The 27,247-nt window shown below is 43.4% G+C and overlaps 1 protein-coding gene across 6 annotated transcripts in view; it reads left to right on the top strand.

The window, feature by feature from the left end:
* mdn1 (midasin AAA ATPase 1) overlaps nt 1-27,247 on the top strand; it is a 168,921-nt gene that overhangs the window by 96,326 nt on the left and 45,348 nt on the right. For all 6 annotated transcript variants that reach the window (XM_052052117.1, XM_052052118.1, XM_052052120.1 and 3 more), the window contains exons 56-72: nt 1,302-1,515; nt 2,684-2,924; nt 3,021-3,144; nt 6,352-6,516; nt 6,620-6,834; nt 7,097-7,484; nt 8,787-8,899; nt 10,123-10,792; nt 10,891-11,052; nt 12,768-13,044; nt 20,443-20,675; nt 20,824-20,919; nt 21,195-21,289; nt 24,327-24,451; nt 24,626-24,778; nt 26,938-27,047; nt 27,149-27,222. In XM_052052117.1, coding sequence (XP_051908077.1) covers nt 1,302-1,515; nt 2,684-2,924; nt 3,021-3,144; nt 6,352-6,516; nt 6,620-6,834; nt 7,097-7,484; nt 8,787-8,899; nt 10,123-10,792; nt 10,891-11,052; nt 12,768-13,044; nt 20,443-20,675; nt 20,824-20,919; nt 21,195-21,289; nt 24,327-24,451; nt 24,626-24,778; nt 26,938-27,047; nt 27,149-27,222 — 3,455 coding nt within the window. The remainder of the gene's footprint in view (nt 1-1,301; nt 1,516-2,683; nt 2,925-3,020; nt 3,145-6,351; nt 6,517-6,619; nt 6,835-7,096; nt 7,485-8,786; nt 8,900-10,122; nt 10,793-10,890; nt 11,053-12,767; nt 13,045-20,442; nt 20,676-20,823; nt 20,920-21,194; nt 21,290-24,326; nt 24,452-24,625; nt 24,779-26,937; nt 27,048-27,148; nt 27,223-27,247) is intronic.

Consider the following 27,247-nt stretch of genomic DNA (forward strand, 5'->3'; position numbering starts at 1 on the left):
GACTACTGGCTAGCACATTCACCTCGCAGTACAGAAGTCACCTATGGATTTGAATCTCAACTCCAGCCTTTCTGTGTGGAATTTGCACATTTTCCCTGTGCCTAATTAGACTTAAGATTTTTTTCTGAATACTCCAGATTCCTCCCAGATTCTAAAAGCATGCGTGGTTGGATAATTAGAGACTCTAAATTGTGTTTTATATTTTTGCAATTGGCTGACAACCATTTCAGGGAGTACCTTGCCTCTTGCCCACATAAAGCTGGATATGCTCCAGCATGCCCGCGACCCAAGTAAGATTAAGTAGTAGAACAATAGAGCTCAAACTCAAAATCCCCATTCCTTAACTGTGTGTGTGTGTGTTTTCGGAAATAGTGCACACTGCATCAGTTCGCCCGTTCTGTAACTGAGAGCGTTGTTCAGATGCTATACTGTATGCACCAAAAGAGGACTGCTGGAGTCCAGTGCATCATGCAGTACAGTTCTAGCACGAGCTGCTGAGTGGTTTATAAAATAGGCTGCGTTCAGAAATTAATGGGAGGGGTGTGTGGTCTGCCTATCTGAACATATGAACTCCAAAAGTGGTGTTATGGCATCATAGCTGAATTGACGAACGTACCCCATGTTGACTGCAGCGACCGATTTCTGGTTGATCGAAACTGCTGCTCCCAACTATGGAAACATCTTTGTTTTTAGTTTAAAATGGCTTACCTTAACTAGAATCCTGCATCACATTCTGAGCAAAGCTCGAATCCTGGTCAGTTATTGTGTCTTTTGGTGCTGTAAATCCTTGTGAGTGGAGAAAGCCACTTCTTTCAATGGAAATAAGTGACACATTAGTTGCCATGATGATTACTTCATCTTGTATTTCTTCCATTTCTTCTTCTTTTTTCTTTTCGCAAATACTTTGGTACATTACTCCCACTTTGTTGAGCATGCTTATGAAGGTGGTGCGCGCTCGAATGCATGACTTTTTCTTTTTCTTCCTCCCCCTCTTCATCTTCCTCAATTCCTCCTCCTCCTTCTGGCCACCGTTCGTAATGCACTAAAAGTATTTGCCAGCTGCCAAACTAAAGTGAACATAATTAGGGAACAGGGATTATAGGTGCTGAGCTCTAATTTTAATTCTACAGTCGTATCTCAGTATAAATCGCAAGACCAGGCAAACTATGATAAAAAGTGTGAACAACAACATACTTTTTAAAAAGAAATCTATGAACTATTTTATTTGAGTTGATTGAAGGCCATACTCTGTTAAAACAGATGAAAAATGTTTAACTTTAAAATCCATCATTATGTTCTAGTTGGAAACTGTTGCGAAGTGTGCATCACAGCTCAGAAGTTTGAGTCAAGCCCTGGATGTGAAAAACTTCACTTTGGATCCCACATTCAGTTCTTGGAAGCAGGAACTAATCTATCTTCATGTTGTTGGACTTCGTGTGGACATTAAAGAAAGTCTCCTTGACGCCTGGGGACTCGTCCTGATGGCAAACAATGAGCTGGACACACAGAAATTTGGTAAGATTTTGTTCAGTCTCATACAAACCATCTTTGTATTTTATAATCTCAGAAGTAGTGACCAGGTGACTTCAAATATGCAAAGCCGCGGCTGTCCAACTGTGCATAGATAGGAGTTGACTGCAGTTTTAATTTGTAATATCACCACTACATCGCAGATATGTCAGAGTTGCGCTTACACAGGGTCTTATCCTGCCGAACAATGTGAGTAGGCCTAATAATTTGTTGTGGATTTTGAAAGATATGCAAGACAAGCCTCAATCATATAGAAAGTTTTTTTTTTTAATGCAAGCGAGCCCCTTGCACTGTTTAAAAAAATAGGATGCAGTTATTTTGCTTGTTTTATACATTTTTGTGGTGGGTTTACAACAGTCATGCATTGAGAAATGTAATATAAAAACTGAAATATATTAAGAACACTTATTTTGCAATAAAGCTACCATTGTGGTCCTCAACACACAGTAAGACAGAAACAAAAAAGACATAGAAGTACAACCTTGTGTTATTAGCGAACCTCATAGATAAAAGGAATGTGTTTCAAGCAACCGACCAATACAAATTAAAGCTATGTACTCAGTGCATATATATACAATCATTTTTCTTTTAAATTATAGGGCAGAGTAATGGCATTAGTAGAGGACGCGATGGTATGATACTTAAAACCTAAAAAATATACTATATTAGATCACTACAGTAAAAAAATAAATAACATTTGTGTTTTTAGGTATTGTTTTGTTTCGGAATCCTTTTTTCAGACGATGAAAAAAAAAGTTCAATCATTAACATTGCATCGTCAAAGAGAACAAGCCATTTTCAACACTCTTGAGTGGTCACTTATTGAAAATACAACACGTGTGGACTGATTCATAGTTTAGGTTAGTGAAAAAAATTGAAATTTTCTAAATATCGAAATTCAAGCTGACACAAAACTGTAATGACCAACAGATGCCAGAAGATGGCAATGCTGCATCATTTTGGATTTAAGAACAAATGTAGACATGAAGTTAAAATGGTGAATCTTAACTTGTAGTAGTAACATTATTGTGACAAAGAACTGCAAGTTGCTAAATAAGAGACTTGTGTCCTCATATAAAATAACTGAGGTGTCTGAATTTCCCGTGGACCACCAACGACAATAATAACCACATTTGATGTCTCTACCCATCAGCAATATTGGAGAGGTTGGTGTCAAGTGTGGAAAACCAGCAGCACCAGATGACATCCTGCGGTCTCTTGAAGACCAACAGCATGTCCCAAGAGGATGGACCAGCAGAAGAATTCCCTCTGTCTCAACAAGAACTTCAGCACCTTAGCCGCAGGGCTCAATTGTGGCCTCTGATGGAGAAAGTGGCTGCCCTCAACCATCTGAGGCTCAGTACAGAATTATTGCAACTGTCTTTTTCACATAGGTAAAACTTTACTCAAAACAATAGCAAAACAAAACTATGATCATCATTTATTCATTATTATTATCATTATTATTATTTGTCTTAATTGATTCACAGTGACCAAGAAGCACTGGACAGCTTGCGCCTACAAATCTCCAGACATCTTCGCTATTGCCTCCAGTCCACGCCCATGAGTGTAATTCAACTTCGGCCACTGTGGTTTCTGCTCAAGAGTGAAAGGGCAAGTATCAAGCTTTACATTTTTGGATTTTGTGATTGTGATTTTTTTTTTTTAACTTTAGTATACTCTATCAAATAGTACTGGGGGGAAAAAACTTACTGTATTTTCACGACCATTCGGCGCACCGCATGGTTGGGCACAGTCTCATTCATGGGTGCTATTTCTGTATTTTACAGGTAGACAAAACACACTGTATTATTGGGCGCAGTTTTAAAGTGGTAAAACATACGCTAGCTTAAACATACGGCATGCATGCACGCTAAAAACACGTTAGCTTGAAGCATACGGTAGCATGCCAAGACATACAGATACAAGCTAAAACATGTTTTTAAAAAGGCAACGGAAGCAAAACTGAGTTCCGTTATATTTTATTTAGCCATCGTACAATGTACTCACTTTTTTCGATCAATCATCACCCAGAAATCCATCAAAGTCTTCATCCTCTGTATCAGAATCGAACAATTGTGCAAGTACCAGTAATCCATCAAACACGCCGTGTTCTCTCTCGTTGTCAGAGTCACTCTGATTGCCATGTGGCTCCACAGAAATGATGCCGGCTTTGCCAAAAACTTGAACAACAGTGCAAGCAGACACGTTCGTCCAAGCAGCCACAATCCATTCGCAAATTGTGGCATAACTCGCCCAGCGCTGCCTCTCACTCTTTGTAAAGTTGTGTTTGCCATCGATCATCCATTGTTCCCATGCCGTTCGCAACCTTACTTTGAACACCCGGTCGCAACTTTACTTTGAACCGATGCCGATGTCCAGCGGTTGGAGTTCTTTAGTCAAGCCTCCGGGAATAACGGCAAGCTCAGAGTTCATTTGCTCGACTTGGTTTTTCACCGCTGCTGTGAGATGGGCACGCATGCGAAAAGCATAACCGATGGCTTGAAGTTTGAACTGAGCTTCCTAGGCATGTCTCTTTGTAGAATTTATTTTCGGGGGTTCTTAGAAACCAAAACCGAAGTTGTTTTGCAACAATGCACATAGCCACACTCTATACAGGTGTTGGTACCTGCTTCGGTCGTCCCTTTAGCGTCCACTTACACGCCCACCCTTCACTCATTGGCGGACTTCTCCCCCGCATGCCTGTCCTCTCTCACATCTGCTCTCGCTCTCGCTCTCTCTCTCTCTCTCTCTCTCTCTCTCTCTCTCTCTCTCTCTCTCCATATATGTATATATACACGCCCACCCTTCACTGATTGGCCGACTTCTTTGCCGCATGCCTGTCCACAGTCACTTGCGCCTTTTCTCTATATAAACAGCGTGTCGGCTGTCAGTCAGGTTTTGGAACTCGGCGCATACACAAGACGCTCCGCATCATGAGGCGTCCTGTCCATTTTGGAGAAAATTTAAGACTTTTAATGGCGCCTTATACTCGTGAAAATACGGTAAATGTAAATGTGTTGACTGACTTTTTAAAGGGAATGGTTTATCTTCTCCAATTAGCGAAAGAAAGAGAAGAAAGTGAAAAGAACCTTAAAAGAATGACAGAGAAATGTGGATTTCATGATACCTTCATTCGAATATTTTAAAAATCATAGCGTGCCCGAGGGCATAAATTAAAATCAATAGAGGATTTGGACAAACATTTCTGATAGAACAAGTTAGGGGCATTCACTAAGGTTCCTTTGTTTGATATATTAATAAAGTCTCTGCACCAATGGGTCAAAGGTAAAAAACAATATTAAGATAACGGCTTATAGACAGGTGCAGCTTGTGTATTTACTAAATGGTTTTTCATTTAAAAATGTATTGGGTGCGGGTTATAATCAGGTGTGCTCTATAGTCCGGAAATTACGGTACTGTAAATTGAGGGAATACTAGAATTTGCTTTTGATGAGATTGTGCTTGCACCTCTGGTGGAAGCACCTTTGGTGCTTTTAATTTAGGCTGTTGCATTATCTTCGTTCACCACTATAATACAGCATCAGAAAATGCTCAAATCAAATATTTCTTTCAGATATTGAGTGCTGGATTTTCTTGCATCCAGCACTCCAGTGATGGCACATTTTCTAGTGCAATCACTAGAAAATGGTTAAAAGCAGAAAAACCAACTGTAAATGATTGGATGGACATTGTTTATGACAGGGGTGCCCATTAGGCAGATCCTGATCTACCGGTAGATCTAAGACAGGTCCCAAGTAGATCCGAGGAGTGTCGAGGAGAAAAAACAAACAAACAAAAAAACAACCATTTGTGTCTCTTTGTACATGTTAGTAATATATATTTTTTGTGTTAATGTACGTTGCACCCTAATCATCCTCTCAGTCTCATTTTCACAAAAAAAATAAAAATAAAAAATAAAGCAGGTAAATCTTGAATTTATGGTGGCGCGTGATTACGTCACCGGAAGTTGTTTGAGCTCAGCAGTCTGCAATTGCAGCTTGTAATCAGAGCTGTTGCGCTCTATCTTTTATCGTCATTATTCTCATTCGGAGTTTGCTTCGTGTACAATTCACCGAGGGCACGGGCAAAGAATAGGAATCTAGGAGGGCCCAGGGAAGCACTTTACAACTGTACGTGTGAGCTACGATAGTTAACGATAGCTGCAAAAGTGCATCGCATGCCTCAGTTTCAGGCTGTTTCTCATCATGGCGTGCATGTGTGCGTGTGTGTGTGCGTGCGTGCCGGTAAGGGTAGATCCCGGGAGGTTAGTTGATCGAAAAGTAGATCTTCGGTCCAAAAAGTTTGGGCACCCCTGGTCTATGAGATATTTCAAATGGATAGAATAACATTTACTCTGAGGCTTCAAAAAGGAGTGTTGTACAGTAATTGTGAGAGGTGGTTAAAGTTGTTGCTGCGAATAGACAGTCATTTGTGTTTTTCTGCCAGTCATTTAAAAAAATATATTTTGAAAACTATATGGTGCACCCCAGATGTTATTTTTATACATGTAGTATCTGTGCTTTAATATTTAAGATACTTATTAATTTGGATTTGTGAATATAATTAGAATAAAAACAGAATAAAAAAATAAAGAGATGCATTGATTTGGGAAAGAAATGTCTTCTACTTAATTACAGGCAAAACAAGAACAAGTTGATATTTATTGTAGTGAGTTGGATGAAAAGTCCCTTTCTTTGGTGTTTTATAGTTTCAAGTGCTGGGCAAATTTCGCTTCTCATAATTTGAGTAGTGTCCAAGGAAATTTCACCTTTATAAAGTAATCTTTGAGTGTACAATGGTGATGTTTATACCCAACAGCCGGTGGAGGAACTACCATTTGTATGGTGTGAGCTCCTGTCTGAGGCTTTGGCTGCTCTGTGGACGAACAGCGCAACATCTGACCCTGACCGTTGGCTGAAATGGAATCCACTCAATCCTGAGAAACAACCTGATTCAGAGCCACATTGTGCAGTAAAAAATATGGTATTGGCTATGAATATACATTTTTTGATATACCTGTATATCTGCACAGAAAATGATTGTGTAGAGACAGCACATTACCTGTTTTAAAGTATTTTCTTTTTAGGGACCAGCTTTGTTAAATAAAGCTGTGTGGTCACATTGTGCCCTGGGAGTGCTCAACACCTGTGCAACTGCAAGACAGTGGGAACCATCAGGGACTGCTCTCCTCTTATTTTCAAATGTGAACCTGGGGGAGTGGAAGGAACAGACTCAGCAGCTCCAGGATTTGTCTGCAATCTTGTGGGACAATATGGCTTTTCCAGCATTGGCCAACCTAAGGTAGGCAACATTACAATATACCGTATTTTCTGCACTATAAGGCGCACCTAAAAGCAATTGGATATGTGCCGCGACGCAGGGTTTGAAAAACACTGTTCTATTCTATGCACCTAGTAATGCAGTATGCCCTATATATGAAATCAGTTTTAAAATAGGCCATTCATTGAAGGTGTGCCTTATAATCTGAAGCGCCTTATAGTGCAGAAAATATGGTCATACTGCTAATTTGCAAACCTTTGTTTCTCTGATCATTTCTCTTCAGAGGCACAGATTTGAAGCTCCAGGGTGCCATCCTACGTCGACAATTACAGAGTATGGCACACATGTTACCTCACAGTTTGCAGGAGGTTTATCTGGCTCTCTGTGAGAGCGTGGTTGAGAAATCCAACCCACTAATTGCTGCTGAGGAGATCCAGAAAATTCTCAGCGATTGCATTTCCCCGAAATTGCTTCCTGATGGAGTAGTGGATACCTGTATTGCCTGCCTGAAGCAGTTTGTTGAAAACAAAGTTCAAGGCACCAACTCTGTGGCCTACGCTGGTGCGTTCTGGGTCAACATGGGGTTGCTTAATATCAATTTATGGGCACCACAGACCATCTTTGACCCAGCTGTCAAGAGAGCCTACAAACTCAATTATGCCCAGCAGGAGGTACAATCAAATGTTTTCATCTACAGTGGTACCTCTACTTACGAACGAACGTCTCTTCATATGACATTTTAAAGTTATGAAATGCCTCAACAGGAAAATATTGCCTCTTGTTACGAAATAAATTTCAAGATTTGAAAGGTAAAATACAGTATGGGCTGCAACTCGCAGCTCTGAATTTCTTGAACGCAACATACTTAGAGCTACTCTGCTGTTGACTATTACATAGCATCTTCCTGGCATTCCATTGGCTAAGAGGGACCTTTACCGTATGTGTCTGAATTTAGATCCCTCATTACTTTGCAGTTCACTTGTCGTGGTTTCAGTGCATCACGGATTTTTCAAAAGTATTCATCAAAAAAAAAGTTAAAATGCCGCAAAAAGTCCGTGGGAGGCAGCGAAAGTGAGTTACATAGAGTAACATATACGGTACTACATGTATGTTTTATGTTTACGGTACTTTGTTATTTATACGTTAACCTAACTTATACATCTTCTACATGTACATATATATATTAGTATATAGCATTAAGTAATGTTAATTACTACAAACATTTACTTCGACATGTATGTATTAAATTTGGCCTGATAAATATTATATATACTCATACACATGTACATATACCTGTACAGTGGGGGTACCCACTTTTCAGATTTTCCTTTTTCGCGGAAGGTTCTGGTCGCCATTAACCGTGATAAGCGATATATTACTGTAGATATGTGTCTATGCATCGTCCTCGTCGTTCGCCTCTCCGATAGTTTTACGTAAATGTGAATCACCCTAAAAAGTGTTCACCAGTCGGCCGATGGCTAACTATGTTGATGTTTGCCTTGGACATTTTCGAAGGATTGTTAAAAGTCGACAAAAGCAAATGTCCTTGGATCAGTTCTTTACAAAGTGGCAGGCAAGAATCACTTCTGACAGAGAACATTAACTCAATAGGGCAAAAAACAACAAGGACACAGTTAAAAGTTAAATGACCATCATTTTTATTCTTAGTTTTTTACATTATGCACAACTCTTAATAATAATAATCTTATTGCAACATGTATTTTCGTCACATCTTTCGATGCATTTTTATGCTTTAGAAAACATGGGGCTTGGAACGGATTTGGGCATTTACATGGAAAACGCGTCTCTACTTACAAAATTTTCTAGTTAAGAAATTTCTTGCAGAACCAATTAATTTCGTCAGTAGGGGTACCACTTGGGATTTTCTAACTACAGTACATTAAGGGTATACTTCCAAGAGATGGAACAAACATTCATTTCAATATAAGTCTTTGTCTTCTTCAATCTTTTAGTTAGCCATTCTGCAGACAGAGTGGAAAGTACGGAGCATGTCCTCTGAGCTGAAGACTGGAGCGGAGTTGGAGGAGAGTAGTACCACTGATGGTCTCAAACATCCTCGAATCAGGTCTGAGCCAGTAGAACTTCATCTATGATTTATTGTGTATCAACTCCATCCACATTCTTTTTTCAGATGCGTCAACTGACATCGTATTTGATCCAATACCACAAATCATTATTCAACTTTATTTATTTATTTATTTTATTGCCATGGCCACTTACGAATATTCGAAGATCCGAATTCCTATTCACAGGTGACTCAGTAAAGTTACCAGCCAATCAGAATTTCCACTAGCCATTTCTTGTTTGTTTGTTTTTTTACTTAAAGGCCACTGTTTTTAATCTACCTTCCTTACACTATCTTTGTTCATTTCCCACACTTTATTGCACTGTAGACTGTAACTTGAAATATCAGCATTTGTGCAACCAGTGTTGGGAAAGTTCTTCTACATTCTAAAATGTAGTCGTTCATGTCATAGTTCATCCATCCATCCATTTTTCTCTTCCCCTCATCCTCACGTGGGTCACAAGCGTTCTGGAGCCTAATCCAGCTCTCTATGGGCAGTAGGCAAGGTACACCCCAAACCTGTTTCCAGCCAATCTCAGGGCACACATAGATAAACAATAATTCACATTTACAATCGCACATAGGGACAATTTAGTGTATTAATTTAACCTACCCTGCATGTCTCTGGAATGTGGGAGTGAACTGGAGTACCCGAAAAAAAACACACACAATTTTTTTAACAAATATACTGTTCCCTTTCCCCACTGTTGCCACACATTCAGACCACACTTGTAGACAGCTGCAACTTTCACCCTATAATGAACACCAAAACCGGACTGTACTGTTAATTAAGTGCACAAGCACAAATACAATCCAAGGTAGGAACCAGGCTGAGGCAGGGAATGATCTGTCACACACCAACTGACTGGTTTTCAACCTCATTCATTGATATACCCACTGTGAAATACTTTGGACATTTTGGAGAAGACTTAAAACGGAATAGTGCCAACAGTCTAATTTATTAAACTTTAAAACCCCATCAGTAGTCGTATCACTACATGATAGATGATTGCATGTTTCGTCACGGCCAACTTCTAATAAATGAAGAAATGGTTACACAGGGATCACATCTTTAAAAAATATCATATATATACTGTGTGTGTATATATATATATATGATCAGACCTACCGTCTCACACTCCATAGATCCGTTCATAGTTTATGAATGAAAAATTGCATTTTGAACTCAACAATAAACGCCTTTTTGGGATTTGTGGTTATAGGTACCTCTGGATCCGTATGCAGCAGGTAAAGGCACAAATAGCCGAGCTTTCCAGGAAGCAGGCATTTCGCCCCCAGGAACCCAACTATGGAAGATTATTCCAGGATCTCCAGCACTACCTCTGCAGCATTGGTCAGGCATCAGCAGTGCAAGACCTACTCTCACACCTACAGAGTGCTCTGCAGAGTTCCTCGTCGTTAACACGATCGGCCATCCAGAGTCTTCTGAAGGAGGAGAGCGTGTGGCAGAACTCTCAGCAGTGCTTCTACCAGAGGCTAAAAAAGGACTATCTTCTTTACCCTGATGTCGTCGGTCCAGTGCAGACTGGAATCATCCAGCTCCGACATGGCATGAAGCTGGTTGCCTCCCAAATAACTTCTTCTCTCTATCATGTGCCTGAACTTTCCAAACTGGTCTCCTGCCTCCTTTCCTTTCCCTCCCTGACCCCTAGTATGCAGTCTTACCTATCCCATGCTGATTTCCTCTGCTCCAAAGAATGTCAGGGAACTTTGCGTAGCCTTGGGCAGTTGCTGTCACAAAAAGACCTCATTCATGTGGACGTGCCACCCTCCACATTACTACTCAATGCTCTTCTGTTTGTGCAGTGCCACGCACTTAGCACAGGACAGTTCAGCGATGACACACAAAACATCTTTAGGCATATCTGTCAGGTTAGAGCCACTGAATTGTTTGGAAAATTGAATTGTTTGTTCCTTAAACGTGATTTGGTTGTTTATGTTGTTATTGTCCGTGCTATGATGCCCCTCAGGCTCTAGTGAATGAGTGGGACGAAATGGAGAAAAAGAAGAGAGACCAAGAACAGCAGGAGGCTTGTCTGTACCGCAGTCGTAGTCAGCAGCATGGTACAGGACTGACTGAGGCACAGCAAGAGGAGAAGGACTTCAGATGTCTGTTTCCTCTATTTGATAAGGTATTCAATTGAAATCTGCTACTGATTTATAAATCACTGAATGGGTTGGATCCCGACTACTTTAAGGCCAATTTAAGTATTTTAAATATTCTGTAAAGTGCTTAGTTACAGCTGCAGAGGTTGTGAAGGTGCTATATAAATAAACCTCTATTGTATTATTTTCCCTTTAGCATGGCTAATGTATTGGTGTCAAACTCAGGTCCTGGAGGGCCACTGTCCTGCATGTTTTCCAAGTCTCCCTGTTGCAACACACCTGATTCAAATGAACAGGTTCAATGTTAGGCTTCTGCAGAGCTTGCTGATGTTCTGATCATTTGAATGAGGTGTGTTGCAACAGGGAGACCTGGAAAATAATGCAGGACAGCGGCCCTCCAGGACCTGAGTTTGACACCTATGGTTCAGTGGATGCATAACACAACCACTATTGTAGCTTGTATTGTATGCACCTTATTATGCAGTGCACCCAATATATGAAAAAAATTGAAAATGGGTCATTCGTGGAAGGCGCACCTTATACTCCTAAGCACCCTGTGATGCAGGAAATAAGCAATACCGTCTGTCATCATATTTGCAAGGCTGTTTCCTTGGCATCTTAGGTCCGCGGAGTTTGCTGCCCCACACAGCAGACAGGCACTTATGCACTTATCATAGAATTCACAATGCTTCTCATTGACGGGCAGTTCTAATTACAGTCAGAATTGTATGAATAACTTCAGAAGCAGCTCAAATGATGAGAGACACACTAGTAAAGGGTGATTGTGCAAACGTACACTTCATATACAATACAATACAATACATGCTGATTTATATAGCGCTTTCACAACAGCGGCAGCTGTAACAAAGCGCTTAACAAAACAATTAACAAAGTAAAATGGTAAACACAACACATAACATGAAACACGGACAGTCGTGCAGTTATAACCACTTTTCCATCACACGCTTTGTGTTTGAACAGTTTGAGATGAAAGAGGAGAGAATCAAAGTTTCCTTTAACCAGTGGATCAGAGACGTCATGCTCAGAATGTGCACACGTCGGCTACAAGCTAAGTTTCAAAGTCAACAAGAAGCTGTAGCATCCATTGACGAAAAAAGAGATTGGTTCACTTCTCCTGTCCCATGGAAATCCATTTCAATTCCAAGCGGCGACTCGCGGTTCCAAATGTGCATCGGCGCTCTGCGCCAACGCTCCTCTCTCCTCATCCTCAACTTCAGCAGCCATCCATTCAGCCACACCAACGCCGACCGTCCAACAGCGCCGACATAGCCACTGAACAAAACGGGGTTGTGAAAAATGCTGCCCATTACAGGCGCAAAAAACACAAGCGCCCCAGGTCTGTCCAGCACCGATAGTCAATGGCACCGACATTCCTCCCAATCAAAATCTGCGCTGGTGCAGGCGTGCTGCCGAGAAGGCGCAACCACCAAGCACAGATACTTCTTTGACGAATGTCGTGGCCAAAAAACGCTGAAAACAGTCCATATCAGGTCCGCATGATGAAACCACAAACAACATGTGACAAAACAAAAGACAAAAACACCAAAAAAGAACAAAAAAGCAAGGCTCTTGAAGAGCACTTGCCGAAGGCTGCCTACTCGGGCGCCATCTTGGGGGAAAGAAAAGAAGAAAAAAAGTTAATCATATGTTAATTGGCAGGGAAATGTATTCAAAGATTTGCACTGAATTTTAAAAGTTCATATTTTCACATTCTGTCCAGGACTTTTCAGACATGTCTCTGCCGAGCCTGGAGGGCCCCACTGATGCAGACCTGGAGGAAGATGAAGCCAGTAGGGGGCTCGATGAAAAAAGTTTTCTGTCGACTCCTACAATGAACACAGTCGTGCAAATTCATCAGCGCCTATGTCTTGGTTATGCTCAGTCATTGTGGTACCGGAGCAGATTACCCAACAGTCAAAGCAATGACTTTATCAAGGCCCTGGTTTCTTCTTACCAAATTGCTGCCCCGCTGATTGCACACTTCTATCATCTAATTGGTGAGTGTCCTTATTTGAACTCTCACTAACATTCACCAGAAATAATTTTCATACTTAAATGTATGGACTTTGTGTATGTTCGTACTGCATGTATTTATATATGTACATATAGGATGCAGAGCGTACCAACTGAATGGTTCAAGATATTAGTACGGTACTCTGATTTTCCGCACTAAAAGGCGCACCTAAAAGCCTTCCATTTTCTTAAAAGCTCACAGTGCGCCTTAAAATCCGATGCGCCTTGTATATGTTTAGTACGGTAATATGTCAACCCCCCAAAATTGCTCCTTGCTCGAGACATGCTTACAACGCAGAGTTCAAACTTAAGGCGATGGGGTTACGCAGTTGAACACAAAAATAGAGCAGCGGCAAGAGAGTTCAATGTTAACGACTCGGTTATAACTTGCTGTTGGTTAAGTGAACGGTGTCGCTGCTTTATTAAAACATTTTTACTGACATCTGATCAACGCTATATAAATCTGGGTGTCGTGTAGTGTTCTTTTGTCATTTCCTTGAGCGCAGCTCCATCTAGTGGATGCCTTGTCGATTGTGTATTATAATGCGGTGCGTCCAACATATGAAAAAAAAATACAAAATAGGCCCTTCATTGAAGGTGCGCCTCATAATCCTGTGCACCTTTTAGTGTGGAAAATACGGTACGCAAGTCTTGAACTGTTGAGTCGGTACGCAATGTTTAGTTGATGCGCTCTGTATGCGTGGTCAGCGTTTTTCAGTGCAACACTTTGATGACATGGAGACTGAACAGAGTGCCCCGTGTTGAACGAAAGCGAAGTCATAATTGGACAAGTTAAAGAATAAAATATGTTTAATGTCACGATGGTGGCATCGTATAACTAAAGAGCAGGTCAACTCAAATCACAAGCTAGCATGAATACATCCATCCATCCATCATCTACCGCTTATCCGGGGCCGGGTCGCGGGGGCAACAGCTTTAGCAGGGAAACCCAGACCTCCCTCTCCCTAGCTACTTCTTCCAGCTCTCCCCGGGGGATCCCGAGTCGTTCCCAGGCAAGCTGGGTGACATAGTCTCTCCAGCGTGTCCTGGACCGGAACACCTCACCGGGGAGGCGCTCAGGAGGCATCCGAATCAGATGCCCAAGCCACCTCATCTGGCTCCTCTCGATGTGGAGGAGAAGCGGCTCGACTCTGAGGCCCTCCCGGATGACTGAGCTTCTCACCTTATCTCTAAGGGAGAGCCCCGACACCCTGCGGAGAAAACTCATTTCAGCCGCTTGTATCCGGGATCTCATTCTTTCGGTCACGACCCATAGCTTGTGACCATAGGTGAGGGTTGGGACGTAGATCGACCGGTAAATTGAGAGCTTCGCCTTTTGGCTCAGCTCCTTCTTCACCACGACAGACCGATACAACGTCCGCATCACAGCAGACGCTGCACCGATCCGCCTGTCGATCTCCCGCTCCCTCCTACCCCCACTCGTGAACAAGACCCCAAGATACTTAAACTCCTCCACTTGGGGTAAGATCTCCTCCCCGACCCGGAGGGGGCACTGCACCCTTTTCCGACTGAGGACCATGGTTTCAGATTTGGAGGTGCTGATTTTCATCCCAACCGCTTCACACTCGGCTGCGAAACGCTCCAGTGAGAGTTAGAGAGCCCCGTTTGAAGGAGCCAACAGCACCACATCATCTGCAAAAAGCAGGGATGCAATACTGAGGCCCCCAAAACGGACCCCCTCAACGCTTCGGCTGCGCCTAGAAATTCTGTCCATAAAGGTTATGAACAGAATCGGCGACAAAGGGCAGCCTTGGCGGAGTCCTACCTCCACTGGAAACGATTCCGACTTACTGCCGGCAATGCGAACCAAACTCTGACATCGGTGGTACAGTGACCGAACAGCCCGTATCAGTGGGTTTGGTACCCCATACCCTCGAAGCACCCCCCACAGAACTCCCCGAGGGACACGGTCAAACGCCTTCTCCAAGTCCACAAAACACATGTAGACTGGTTGGGCGAATTCCCACATACCCTCAAGGACCCTGCTAAGGGTGTAGAGCTGGTCCACTGTTCCACGGCCGGGACGAAAACCACACTGCTCCTCCTCAATCTGAGGCTCGACTTCCTGACGGACCCTCCTCTCCAGCACCCCTGAACAGACCTTACCAGGGAGGCTGAGGAGTGTGATCCCTCTGTAGTTGGAACACACCCTCCGGTCCCCCTTTTTAAAAAGAGGGACTACCACCCCGGTCTGTCAATCCAGAGGCACTCTCCCTGTTGTCCACGCGATGTTGCAGAGGCGTGTCAACCAGGACAGCCCCACAACATCCAGAGCCTTGAGGAACTCCGGGCGGATCTCATCCACCCCTGGGGCCTTGCCACCGAGGAGCTTTTTAACCACATCGGTGACTTCAACCACAGAGATAGGAGAGCCCACCTCAGAGTCCCATGGCTCTGCTTCCTCCAAGGAAGGCGTGTTGGTGGAGTTGAGGAGGTCTTCGAAGTACTCTGCCCACCGGTTCACAACGTCCCGAGTCGAAGTCAGCAGCGCCCCATCCCCACTGTACACAGTGTTAGTGGTGCACTGCTTCCCCCTCCTGAGACGTCGGATGGTGGACCAGAATTTCCTCGAAGCCGTCCGGAAGTCGGCTTCCATGGCCTCACCGAACTCTTCCCACGCTCGGGTTTTTGCCTCGGCGACCACCGAAGCCGCTGCCCGCTTGGCCAGTCGATACCCGTCAGCTGCCTCTGGGGTCCCACAGGCCATAAAGGCTCGATAGGACTCCTTCTTCAGCTTGACGGCATCCCTTACTGCTGGTGTCCACCAGCGAGTACGGGGGTTGCCGCCACGACAGGCACCAACCACCTTACGGCCACAACTCAGATTGGCTGCCTCAACAATAGAGGCACGGAACATGGTCCACTCGGGCTCAATGTCCCCCGCCTCCCCCGGAACATGGGAAAAGCTCTGTCGGAGGTGGGAGTTGAAACTCCTTCTGACAAGGGATTCCGCCAGACGCTCCCAACAAACCCTCACAATACGTTTGGGTCTGCCAGGACGGACCGGCATCTTCCCCCACCATCGGAGCCTACTCACCACCAGGTGGTGATCAGTTGACAGCTCCGCCCCTCTCTTCACCCGAGTGTCCAGAACATGCGGCCGCAAATCCCATGATACAACTACAAAGTCGATCATCGAACTGCGGCTTAGGGTGTCCTGGTGCCAAGTGCACATATGGACACTCTTATGTTTGAACAAGGTGTTCGTTATGGACAATCCGTGACGAGCACAGAAGTCCAATAACAAAACACCACTCGGGTTCTGATCGGGGGGGCCGTTCCTCCCAATCACGCCCCTCCAGGTCTCACTGTCATTGCCCACGTGAGCATTGAAGTCCCCCAGCAGAACAAGGGAGTCCCCAGCAGGAGTACTCTCCAGCACACCCTCCAGGGACTCCAAAAAGGGTGGGTATGCTGAGCTGCTGTTTGGTGCATATGCACAAACAACAGTCAGGACCCGTCCACCCACCCGAAGGCGGAGGGAGGCAACCCTGTCGTCTACCGGTGTGAACCCCAATGTACAGGCACTGAGCCGGGGGGCAATGAGTATGCCCACACCTGCTCTGCGCCTCTCACCATGAGCAACTCCAGAGTGGAAGAGAGTCCAACCCCTCTCGAGAGAACTGGTACCAGAACCCAGGCTGTGTGTGGAGGCAAGTCCGACTATATCCAGTCGGAAATTCTCTGCCTCACACACCAGCTCGGGCTCCTTCCCTGCCAGAGAGGTGACATTCCATGTCCCAAGAGCTAGCTTCTGCAGCCGAGGATCGGACCGCCAGGGTCCCCGCCTTTGGCTGCCGCCCAGCTTACATTGCACCCGACCCCTTTGGCCCCTCTCATGGGTGGTGAGCCCATGGGAAGGGGGACCCACGTTGCCTCTTCGGGCTGTGCCCGGCCGGGCCCCATGGGTGTAACCCCGGCCACCAGGCGCCTGCCAACGAGCCCCACCTCCAGGCCTGGCTCCAGAGGGGGGCCCCGGTGACCCGCGTCCGGGCAAGGGAAACCTAGATCCATTTATTTCAATCATCATTGGGGTCTTTGAGCCGTGCTTTGTCTGGCCCCTCACCTAGAACCTGTTTGCCATGGGTGACCCTGCCAGGGGCATAAAACCCCAGACAACTTAGCTTCTAGGATCTTTGGGACACACAAACCCCTCCACCACGGTAAGGTGACGACTCACGGAGGGGTAGCATGAATACACACAAGTATTATTTTAGACCAAGCCACAGTGTGTTCTTGTTTACTGCAGTAGACAATAATGTTTTCCACAATGCTGCCGGCAGATTTCCCAAATTGGCAGGCAAGCTAATTTTCCCCAACGAGGAACAATTTTTGAGTTTATAAAGTAATTCTACTAATCTAGAATGGGTTACCAAATTGTGTTCTGCTTATCTATTGGGTTCACTAGATTAGGTTAGCCCATCAGTGCAAGCAATTCGTGTACACTCATTTACACTCATGTTTAAATTTAGTTAGTTTTTCCCCCCCAAAATTTTTAAAAGTTTTAAAGGATTTTGGGGTGGTCAGTGACCCTACCGAATGATGTGTCTGTTTGGAAACAAACAAGTGAGGGATAAAAACAGACGTTGCCACCCAATGCCCAAGAGCTGTGTCAAATATTTGCTGGTCTTTTCTGTTGGTCGCTTAAAACGCATGGCTGTTGTTTCGAGAGGCCTTATTCAAGCCATGCAGACTTTTTTGACCTTGTACCCCAAAATAATCAGAATTGACAATCCTTTGGAACCAGAGTCAAAATGAGGAACTGGAATCGAAATCAGAATCATTCAAATACAGACGACACACAACCCAGCATTTCACGAATTTTTGAAATGTGAAACAAACTTTGAGATTAAACAGCCTTGTTGAGCATTTTATAATTCACTATAGTCACGCATAATGTAAAATTTGATTTTCTCCACTATTCAAAATTATCATTGTCAAATGCACTTAAAGCCCAACATTCAATGATTTGAAAACATAATATAATTAGCTGGTGCATTGCTGCCGCATTGTTCTAACTAAAATGGTGTCCGTAAGGCCATATTGTCCCATGAAGAGCGTACCCACTGGACGGTTTGAGATTTTACGGAGTGTCATATTTTCCGCATTTATACGGTGTTTCGGAGTGTAAAGTGCACCTTCGAAGAATGGTCTATTTTAAAACTGTAATCATATATTGGGCGCACTTATAAAGCTCATAGAATAGAAGCCGGAATAGTGGTTGCAGTTGCATTATGCATCCACTAGATGGAGCTGCACTAAAGAATACAATACAGTACAGTCCAGCTTTATTTATATTGAGCTTTCACAAACACTGCGGTTGTTACAAAGCACTTTACACTACGTCCAAGAAATCAGCAGTTTGATCCATATATAAGGATTAAAAGGCGCACTGTTGGCTTTTGCGAAAATGTAATGCCTGTAGGTGCGCCTTATAGTACGTAAAATACGGTACCCTTACATTTGTACAAATACACACGTTATCTGAGCCAAGTGCCCCCAAAAGGGGTGACGGGGAGGTTTTTAAATATTTGCAAGGTTCCCGAACTGTGCTCTACAACAGTGATTTGAAATCTTTTTCGAGCCAAGGCACATTTATTTCATTGAAAAAAAATCCTGCGGCACACCACTAACTGAAAATGTGGGGGGTGAAAGCTTTTTTTAACAATTACCGTATTTTCACGACCAACGTGCCTTTACCGTTCTCTTACACTCCCACCCTTCACTCATTGGCGACTTGTACCTGTGATATTTTAGAATCGTTCATATTTATTCTTACTCGTGATAAACGGTTTGGATGAACACAGATCTGATATTCTGGCAGCAATCGATGAAAGACACGCAAAGCTCTTCCTCCATAGCTCTCATTCTTTCCATGTTTTAGTTTTTACAGCAATCAGGCTATTTCTTTCGCCGCTTCGAATCCGAACATCTCATTTACAATGGCTTTGCAGGCGGGGAGTATTAATTGCTCTGCCACTTTTTTGATTTAGCCCCTTTTTCAGCGCCATGGCAACTTGTTTTTTGTTTGTTTATTGAACATAAAACATATACAGTAATAGTTTGACAGAAAATAAGGTAGATACAGTTTCAACACAGTTATGTTCAAGGGAGTAGGATGAAGTAAAAAACGTATCCAGTCCGACCCCGTTATGTGTTTATATCTACTAAATCATTTTTATATCAATCAGAAAAGAAAAAAGTAAGAAGTCTCCATTAAGGCTCATACTTTACCCTTAACCGTGATATTTTTACAACTTTTGGGTTGTATCGGGATTATATACATCCACACCCTGGCACTCTTGTCAATTTTCTCTTGTATTCATAATGGATATTTCAATACCTTTCTCTGTTTATCAACTTAGTTCTGATTTATCATTATATTTAATGCTTAGAATTTATCATTTTAACTCTGATTGATGTAGGTTGTTTGTACTATTTTTTAAAATTTGTTTTTGAACTCAGCAACCGATTTACTCATTTTCAGGTCCGTTTCGAGATTATTCCACAGATTAACACCTTTGCTAGATACACTTCTTTGCTTGATGTTTGTTCTTGTTTTGAGTTTTTTGAATAAGATGGTACCTCTTAATTCATAGTTGCTTTCTCGAATTTCGAAAAACTTCTGAATGTTTTGGCAGAGCAGGTTATTGTGTGCTTTGTACATTAATTGGGCGATTTTAAAGTCAACCAGGTCATAAAATTTCATCGTATTTAATTTGATAAATAGTGGATTTGTGGGTTCCGTATATTTTGATCTATTAATAATTCGAATTGCTTTTTTTTGTAGTTTGAGAATAGGCAGTGTGTTTGTTTTGCAGGCATTTCCCCATATTTCCACACACTTGCTTTCAACTCTGTCGTTTACCTTAGCGGTTTTCTCATGCACGTTGCTTGTTTCTCCGTGTATTCACGGAGGCGAACAAAATACTCCACATTGTTGTTTCGAAGTGAACGGTGTTTTGTTTGGAGATGGAGTTTAAGTTTACTAGGGACCATAGCTTTGTTTCACCACATACGAAGCACAACGGAGTCGGTGCCATTGCATCTCCGCTAAAAGTAAATCTAAATGAAAGATAACTTTCGTTCTATTGCCTCGCGCCGGAAACATCACTTGTCTCAAAGCATAAGGCAATTTGCTAGCTGTGCTGCTACCTACCGGTATGGAAGAGTACTACATGATTACTCTGCCAGGCAGTAGACCACACAGGCATACAAACTGGATCATTTCCCACCGCACGCCTGACAAGATCTCGCGGAACACTGGCACAGGGTTTTAAAAACACTGCTCTCCAATCCAAATGTACTGTGTTTATTAATAATGTTGAATTGGTCTAAATATGGTTCCCCTATATTTGCAGAACTAAACCAGCAGTTTGCAGGCAGTGAACTGCTGCTGTCAACTCTCATCCAGAACACAGTGCAAGGGTCACCAGGAACAGATACTCTGGTTCTCAACTCAGAAGGGCCTTATGACTTCTATCAGCACCCCAATATGAGTGAGGCCCGCCTCTGTCTTCCTATTCTGGAACAGATGAGGGTAGCTGTAAATAAGAGACTTGAGGAATGGCCCGAGCACCCAGCGCTTGTGCAGGTCAGTGACAGATAAGAATTCCAACATTCCAGGATCCAACTTTTGAAAATAAAGGCTGCTTGTCTCTGGTAAATTGTATCAAATACAATGCAGAATGAAGTTCAGGATAATAATTTATTTTTTTCAATTGTCTTTTTTTTCTTTCCAGCTGATTGTGGTGATTGAGAGGATCATGGGTTTCAGCTTGTCCAGTCCCATAGCAAAGTTTCTCAATGGCTTGGAGATACTACTGAGTAAAGCACAGGTAAGATCTGTTTGCAATTTGTTTGACGTCACTAAATACTATTTTCCATCTTAATTTTTTTTTCCTTGTCTGTTTTTTATTTGTATTTTGTCGACATGGACCAGCTGTTCCTGTAATAAAAAATGAATTGACTAGGAGACAGCATTTTTCTAGTCTCTCGCCCAAGCAAAGTGCTGAAGAAAAAAAAAACGTTTTTTATAATTATTTAATTCTGTGCACTATCTCCATCTGATAGGTATTTCATATTTTAATGTTTTGACGAATGCTTTTGTCAGGATTGGGAGAATAATGCCAGCCGTGCGGTCTCCTTGCAGAGCAACATTGCACCAGTTACACAGCTCATTATCAAGTGGCACAAACTGGAGTTAAAGTAAGACAATATAGTCCTGCAACCGTTGTTGCATGACTATACCTGCAAGTATTGTTGCAAATAATGTCTGTTTTATTTAATTTCATACATTTTGTTTCAGTTGAATACACAATGCTAATTTTTACAGTCCATTGATTGATGGATCCAGTTTCCTCTTATTATCATTAACATACCAATAGGAACATGTTGGATGTCCTTAGTTAGTTGGTTAGTTAGTTCCGCCCGTTCCTATTTGGAACATTGGGCGACGAGTTTCCTCCATTTGTTCCGGTCACTGGCGACCCTTCTCACTGAGGTCTTCTTTGGCAGTCTGTTTCCACGTCTTCTTTGGCCTACCTCTCTTCCTCTTTCCACCCTCTGGCATCCAGTCCATGGCCACACTTGCCGGTCTCTCTCTTGGCAGTCGGAGTACGTGGCCGATCATTTTCCTTCTCCTTTCAGAGACAATGTCTGACAGTTCATCACCTCCTCGTTGGTGATGTGGTCTCTCCATGAGATCCTCAGGATGGATCTCAGGCAATGCCGATGGAAGACATCTAACCTGTTGGTAATGTTGGCTGTCTTCATCCATGTCTCACAGGCGTAAATCGCTGTTGGGATAACCACTGACATATAGAGGCGTAGCTTGGTGGTTGTAGTGATGGCTTTCGATGACCAGATGTTGCGGAGGCGTTGGAACACTCCCGCAGCTGTACCAAGTCTACTGTTGACGTCTTTCTCCACACCACCCGTATTTGAGATGTTACTCCCAAGATATGTGAAGCTGTCAATGTACTCTATGTCATGTTGATGTAGAGTGAGTGGTTGAAGGTGTTGGTACTGTCCGACGGCCATGGCCTTGGTCTTTTCCTGGCTAATTCGTAAACCGACCTTCACTCCGAGCTCATACAGATTGTTGGTCAACTCCTGGAGTGCGGGCTGGGTGTGACTTAACAGAGCCAAATCATCTGCAAATTCCAGGTCAGCTAGTCTGCTCCCTCCGCACTTGATACCAACTTTTGTTCCTGTGATGGACTTCCTCATCACAAAGTCAATTATGACGATGAAGAGTAGGGGTGACAGAATGCAAGCCTGTCTTACACCAGTGATAATGTCAAAATCATCAGTTGCGCCACTGTTGGTTTTGACACAACAGGTTGAGTTGTGGTACAATGACCTGAAGATGTTGATGTACTTGAGGGGTACACCATACAGCTGGACGATCTGCCACAGTGACTCCCGGTGGATGCTGTCGAAGGCTTTCTTGAAATCGATACAGTTGATCATGAGTGGTATCTGAAGTTCTTAGCACTGCTCTATGATGTTTCGAAGGGTAAAGATCTGTTCGGCGCAAGACCTTCCCTTCCTGAAACCGGCTTGCTCTTCCCTCAAGATGTTGTCCACTTCATCTTTAAGGCGATGTAGCAGAACACTGCAGAATACCTTGCTGGGGATTGACAGTAGTGTAATGCCCCACCAGTTATTGCAGTCTGCGAGGTTTCCCTTCTTGGGGAGCGTGACAATGACCCCACGTCTCCAGTCGGCAGGAACCTCTTCAGCATGCCAAATCAGGTTTAACAGGTGGGTAAGGCTCTCCACAACAGCATCTTGGCAATGTTTCAACAGCTCGGCAGCTATCTCATCGAGTCCCGGTGCCTTGTTGTTCTTAAGGCCCTTGATTGGTCTGGCAACCTCAGTCTCTGATATCTCTTTCGATGTAATATTTAGAGCTGGAGCTGGTGTCTCTTGGTCGAAATTGAAGAGCACCGGAGGCATTGGTTGGTTGAGAACCTCCCTGAAGTGTTCCAGCCATCTTGCTTCTTGCTACTCGTCGCTTAGGAGTGTCTTGCCATCCTTGCTCCTGATTGGCACGCTAGAGCTGCTCCTGGAGTTGGTTAGCTCCTGCACTATCTTGTATAGGGTCGTCGTGTCGTTGTTCTCTGCTGCTTCCTGTGCCTCTCTTGCTTTCTCTTCTAGCCACTGTCTTTTATCCTTCCTGCAACTCTTCTTTACTGCCCTGTGCAAGCGTCTGTACTCCTCGTCTTCCATCCTCCAGCTCCGGAGCCTCCTCTTTTGTTCTCTTTTTATCTTAGCCACTTTCCTTTCATCAATCAATTTCTAGATGTTGTCTGTTATCCATCTCTCTTTGTTGGTACCCGTCTTTCTGCCTATAACTGCTTCTGCAGTTTCAGCAATGGCACAAGAGAACATACTCCACTGCTCTTCAATGTTTGCAAGGTGGTGTGATACTCTGAGCTTCCTATTCAACTCCTCGCAGAAGCTTTTTGAGAAGTTTTTATTCTTTAGCTTGTCCACCGCGTAAGGTCTCTTGGGCTGCACCTTCTTCACCTTCTTCAGCTTCAGCTTGATTTTACTCACCACAAGGAAGTGGTCTGAACCCACATCTGCACCTCTGTAGGCGCAAACGTCGAGCAATGACGAGCGCCACCATGTGTTGATACAGATGTAGTCCAGTTCGTTCCGGGTCCCGCCACCAGGCGAAACCCAGGTTACTTTGTGGATCCGCTTGTGCTCAAAAAAGGTCTTACCAATGCTGAGGCCGTTGGTACTGGTTAGCATCAACAGTCTCTCCCCGTTGTCGTTCGTGGAGCTCGCAGACCCATGTGGTCCAACTGTGGCATTCAGGCCCCTTCTGTCATTATCCAGTTTTTCGTTGAAGTCTCCTATCAGCATTTTGATGTCATGTCTGGGGATCTCCTCAAGCACAGTGTGGAGCTGGTTGTAGAAGGATGTCCTACCGCCTCCCTATTTCAACATGATTGTGAAACAGCATGTCCCTCCTCGTGTCTATTGCATATTATTTTGTGTGTGGGTGTGGTTATAGATTATATATATAAAATCTGTTATTATTTTTTGGGGGCCAGACGAGTCTGACACACATTGTATGTATAATGCTGATGTCTTATTTCACCTACCATTTGTTACAGGGGGGCGGGGAGTGACATTTATTTGTTTTTTTTATTTGTTGTACTTTTAATGTAAATATTGATGTGTGTGTATATATAGTAATGGTAGACAATGCAATCTTCTGTGGCAGTTGTTGGTCAAGCAGTCTGGACAATGCTGTGAAACGACATACTGAGAAATCCACAAAGCACTGGTTTTCTATTTACCAGCTCTTCGCAAAATATCTGGAAGATCAGATGATGAATGCAAATACAGGTATGCACACACCAGCTCTGTTTGCTGTTTCATAAGTGGGACAATAATCTGAGCCATACAACCCGATGATGACTGCCCCTACCCTGCTTTTAAAACATTCACATTTTATTTACTGTGATTTGAGATGCTGAGTGACCATTTTCCATCATTGTATGACATTCTTGTCCTATGTAGGCGAAGAGTTGGGAGGTTTGTCCCTGTCCTCGTTGTCATCCACATTACAAGCCTTTGTGGAGGGTTCGAGCCTGGGCGAGTTCCATACCCGCTTGGCCATGTTACTCAGCTTTCACTGTCACTTCCTTCTGCTCCCCAGTCAGCCTGGACAAGGTCAGCTTGCACTTCTCTTTGTGACACAACACAGTTATGGTCAAAAGTTTACATACACTCGTAATGGACATGTTTGGATTTTATGGCAGAGGCAGACCCGTCACCAGAGCCCAGCCTGAAAAGGGTCGCATAAAATGCATTGGGGCAGTTAATACCTAGAGACAGAACTTACTTTGCTCCATCTATTTGCATAGCACTGCCAATCTGATCTTGAATGTCACCTTTTGCAACTACAGTGAAACCCCGCTACAACTAAATCATGTTTGCAGCAAAAAAAATTCACAACGGGGGGGGGGGGGGGGGTCTTCTTGTCTTAGCTGGTTGACATCCAAAGCTCCATTTTGTAGCCATTAACTCGGCCACCCCTCGATCGCCACCCAAGACAGCGTTGCTCAGCTGATGTCATGCAATGACCTTTTAAAGCCAGCCACGGGACGCTTCGTAGTCCTCGATGGCCATAGTTAGCTCTCGAAGGCTAAAAACCTAGCTAGCTAGCTGGAGCGCTTCTCTCTTAGTAGCGCTCCAGTTAGTGTACGGTTTTTAGCATGATAACAAGTAAAGCATTTTCGAGGAAAATGCTTTACTTGTAATACGAGCCAACGTTCGTTTATTTGAATGTCCGTCTAGCCATAAGCAATTTACTCTGAGCAGCTAATCGGATGCATTCCACTCTATCTTCTACGGATCTAGCTTCAGTATCTACACACATAGAGAGTGAGGTGCCTCTTGGCCAATCGGAGTCCAGGATGATGCTCGGTAAGCCAATGGCAGAGCAGCTATGATTATGTTGCGTTCAGGAAACTCGCAGCTGTGACCGAATTAAACATCGTTCACTATGTAAACCAGTGTGGTGGTTGCTGCTACCGTTTCCGAACCAAGCAGCAGAGGTCGGTGTTGGATTAGACTTCGTTGTAGTGAATGTCTTCGCGAGGCTGGAGCAGAGAAAATGATTTCGTATCACGCAACAGGGTTTTTTTTCGTCGTATGGGGGGCAGTAGAATGGGAATGGTGTTAATGCATGAAGATTTTTTTCACAATAGGGGGTATTTTCGCCCATGGTATTGTACTAGAGAAGTTTCACTGTACCGCTGTACTGTACTTGCTTACCTCAACACATTTCTCAAAGAAAAAGAAAAAAAATTAGGCGTGGCTCAAATTTCACCAAAGAGTTACGACTAGAGTCACCAGATCCATGAAGTAGAAGTTGAGCCAAGTAGCTGGACTTGCATCCATTTTGCTGCCTCATAGCATCTCTGAAACAAAAATGCACCACCCATTTATGACGGACTTTCCAAGAAACTGCTGCTGGAAGAATGACTCAAGAAACCTGGGACAGACTGCTCTCAGAAGTCCTCAGAAAAGAAGACCTCAAGCGCTCTGCAAAGTAGGCTCTATTGCGGGGGTCGGCAACCCGCAGCTCTCGAGCATGTTGAGACTGCAACAAGCGCTCTACAGAGTAGGCTCTATTGCGGGGGATGGCAATCTGCAGCTCTCGACCATGTTGAGACTGCAACAATCGCGTCTAGGTTGGGGCTAGCATCTGGTTGGTCGTTTTTCCGAACTGTCCCTTTTATCGACAGTTTTCTTCTGGAGTTACAGTATATTACTGATATGTATGTCTTCACACTCCGTTTCACTGTTTCTTATCACAGATTTGTATATGTTTAAGTGTTTAAATAGTTGAAGTTGTCAGAGTTATCTAAAGTGCGCCTTCTTCATCGCTTAAAAGCGCTCCTCCATACATTAATTTTTGATGGAACTTTGTGAAAGATGTCCATCGTTATCCCAGAGAGCCTTCTCTGTGCAAGTCGTGGTTAGGGTGAAAATTGAGCAAAAATTCAGATGATTAGACATGAGCAGTAAACGAGCTTGTTTCAACTTTTATTAGAGAAGTAATAGTGGGACTTTGCTGTTTACTATGTTTCTGGGACTGTACCATGTCTTTCTTAAGTCTTTAGGTAGTACATCAGCTCTTGCAATATTCTTATCATTGCACAATCTCAGTGTTTACTTAAGAGATGTATTTCGACCCTGGATTATTATGATGACTAATGTTGACTTGTATTTGCATTATTTGAAGCACATTTTATCATCTGCTTTGTTTGACTGTTTTGGGTTGGAAGCAAAATAACCACCATTAATATTGCCTTCCCTCACAGTTACATTGTCAAATCTTCTGTGGAACCTACACAAATATTACAGTCAATTTTCAGACTGCATTCAGAACAAAATCGGACAGCTCAGACAGCCGATTGAGAAGGAGCTCAAGGTACATAGAAAATTATTTTATTTTTTAATAGTATATTAAAAAAATGTGAAGTATAATAATGAAATAACGACAATTAATCACTTCAATTTCATTCTTCTCAGGATTTTGTCAAAATCTCCAAGTGGAATGATGTTAGTTTCTGGTCTATCAAGCAGTCAGTGGAAAAGACACATCGGTAAGAAATTGTCCCACTGGCCGCA

This window comes from Hippocampus zosterae, chromosome 19 (genome assembly GCF_025434085.1).
Source record: "Hippocampus zosterae strain Florida chromosome 19, ASM2543408v3, whole genome shotgun sequence".
In the NCBI taxonomy this organism is placed as follows: domain Eukaryota; kingdom Metazoa; phylum Chordata; class Actinopteri; order Syngnathiformes; family Syngnathidae; genus Hippocampus; species Hippocampus zosterae.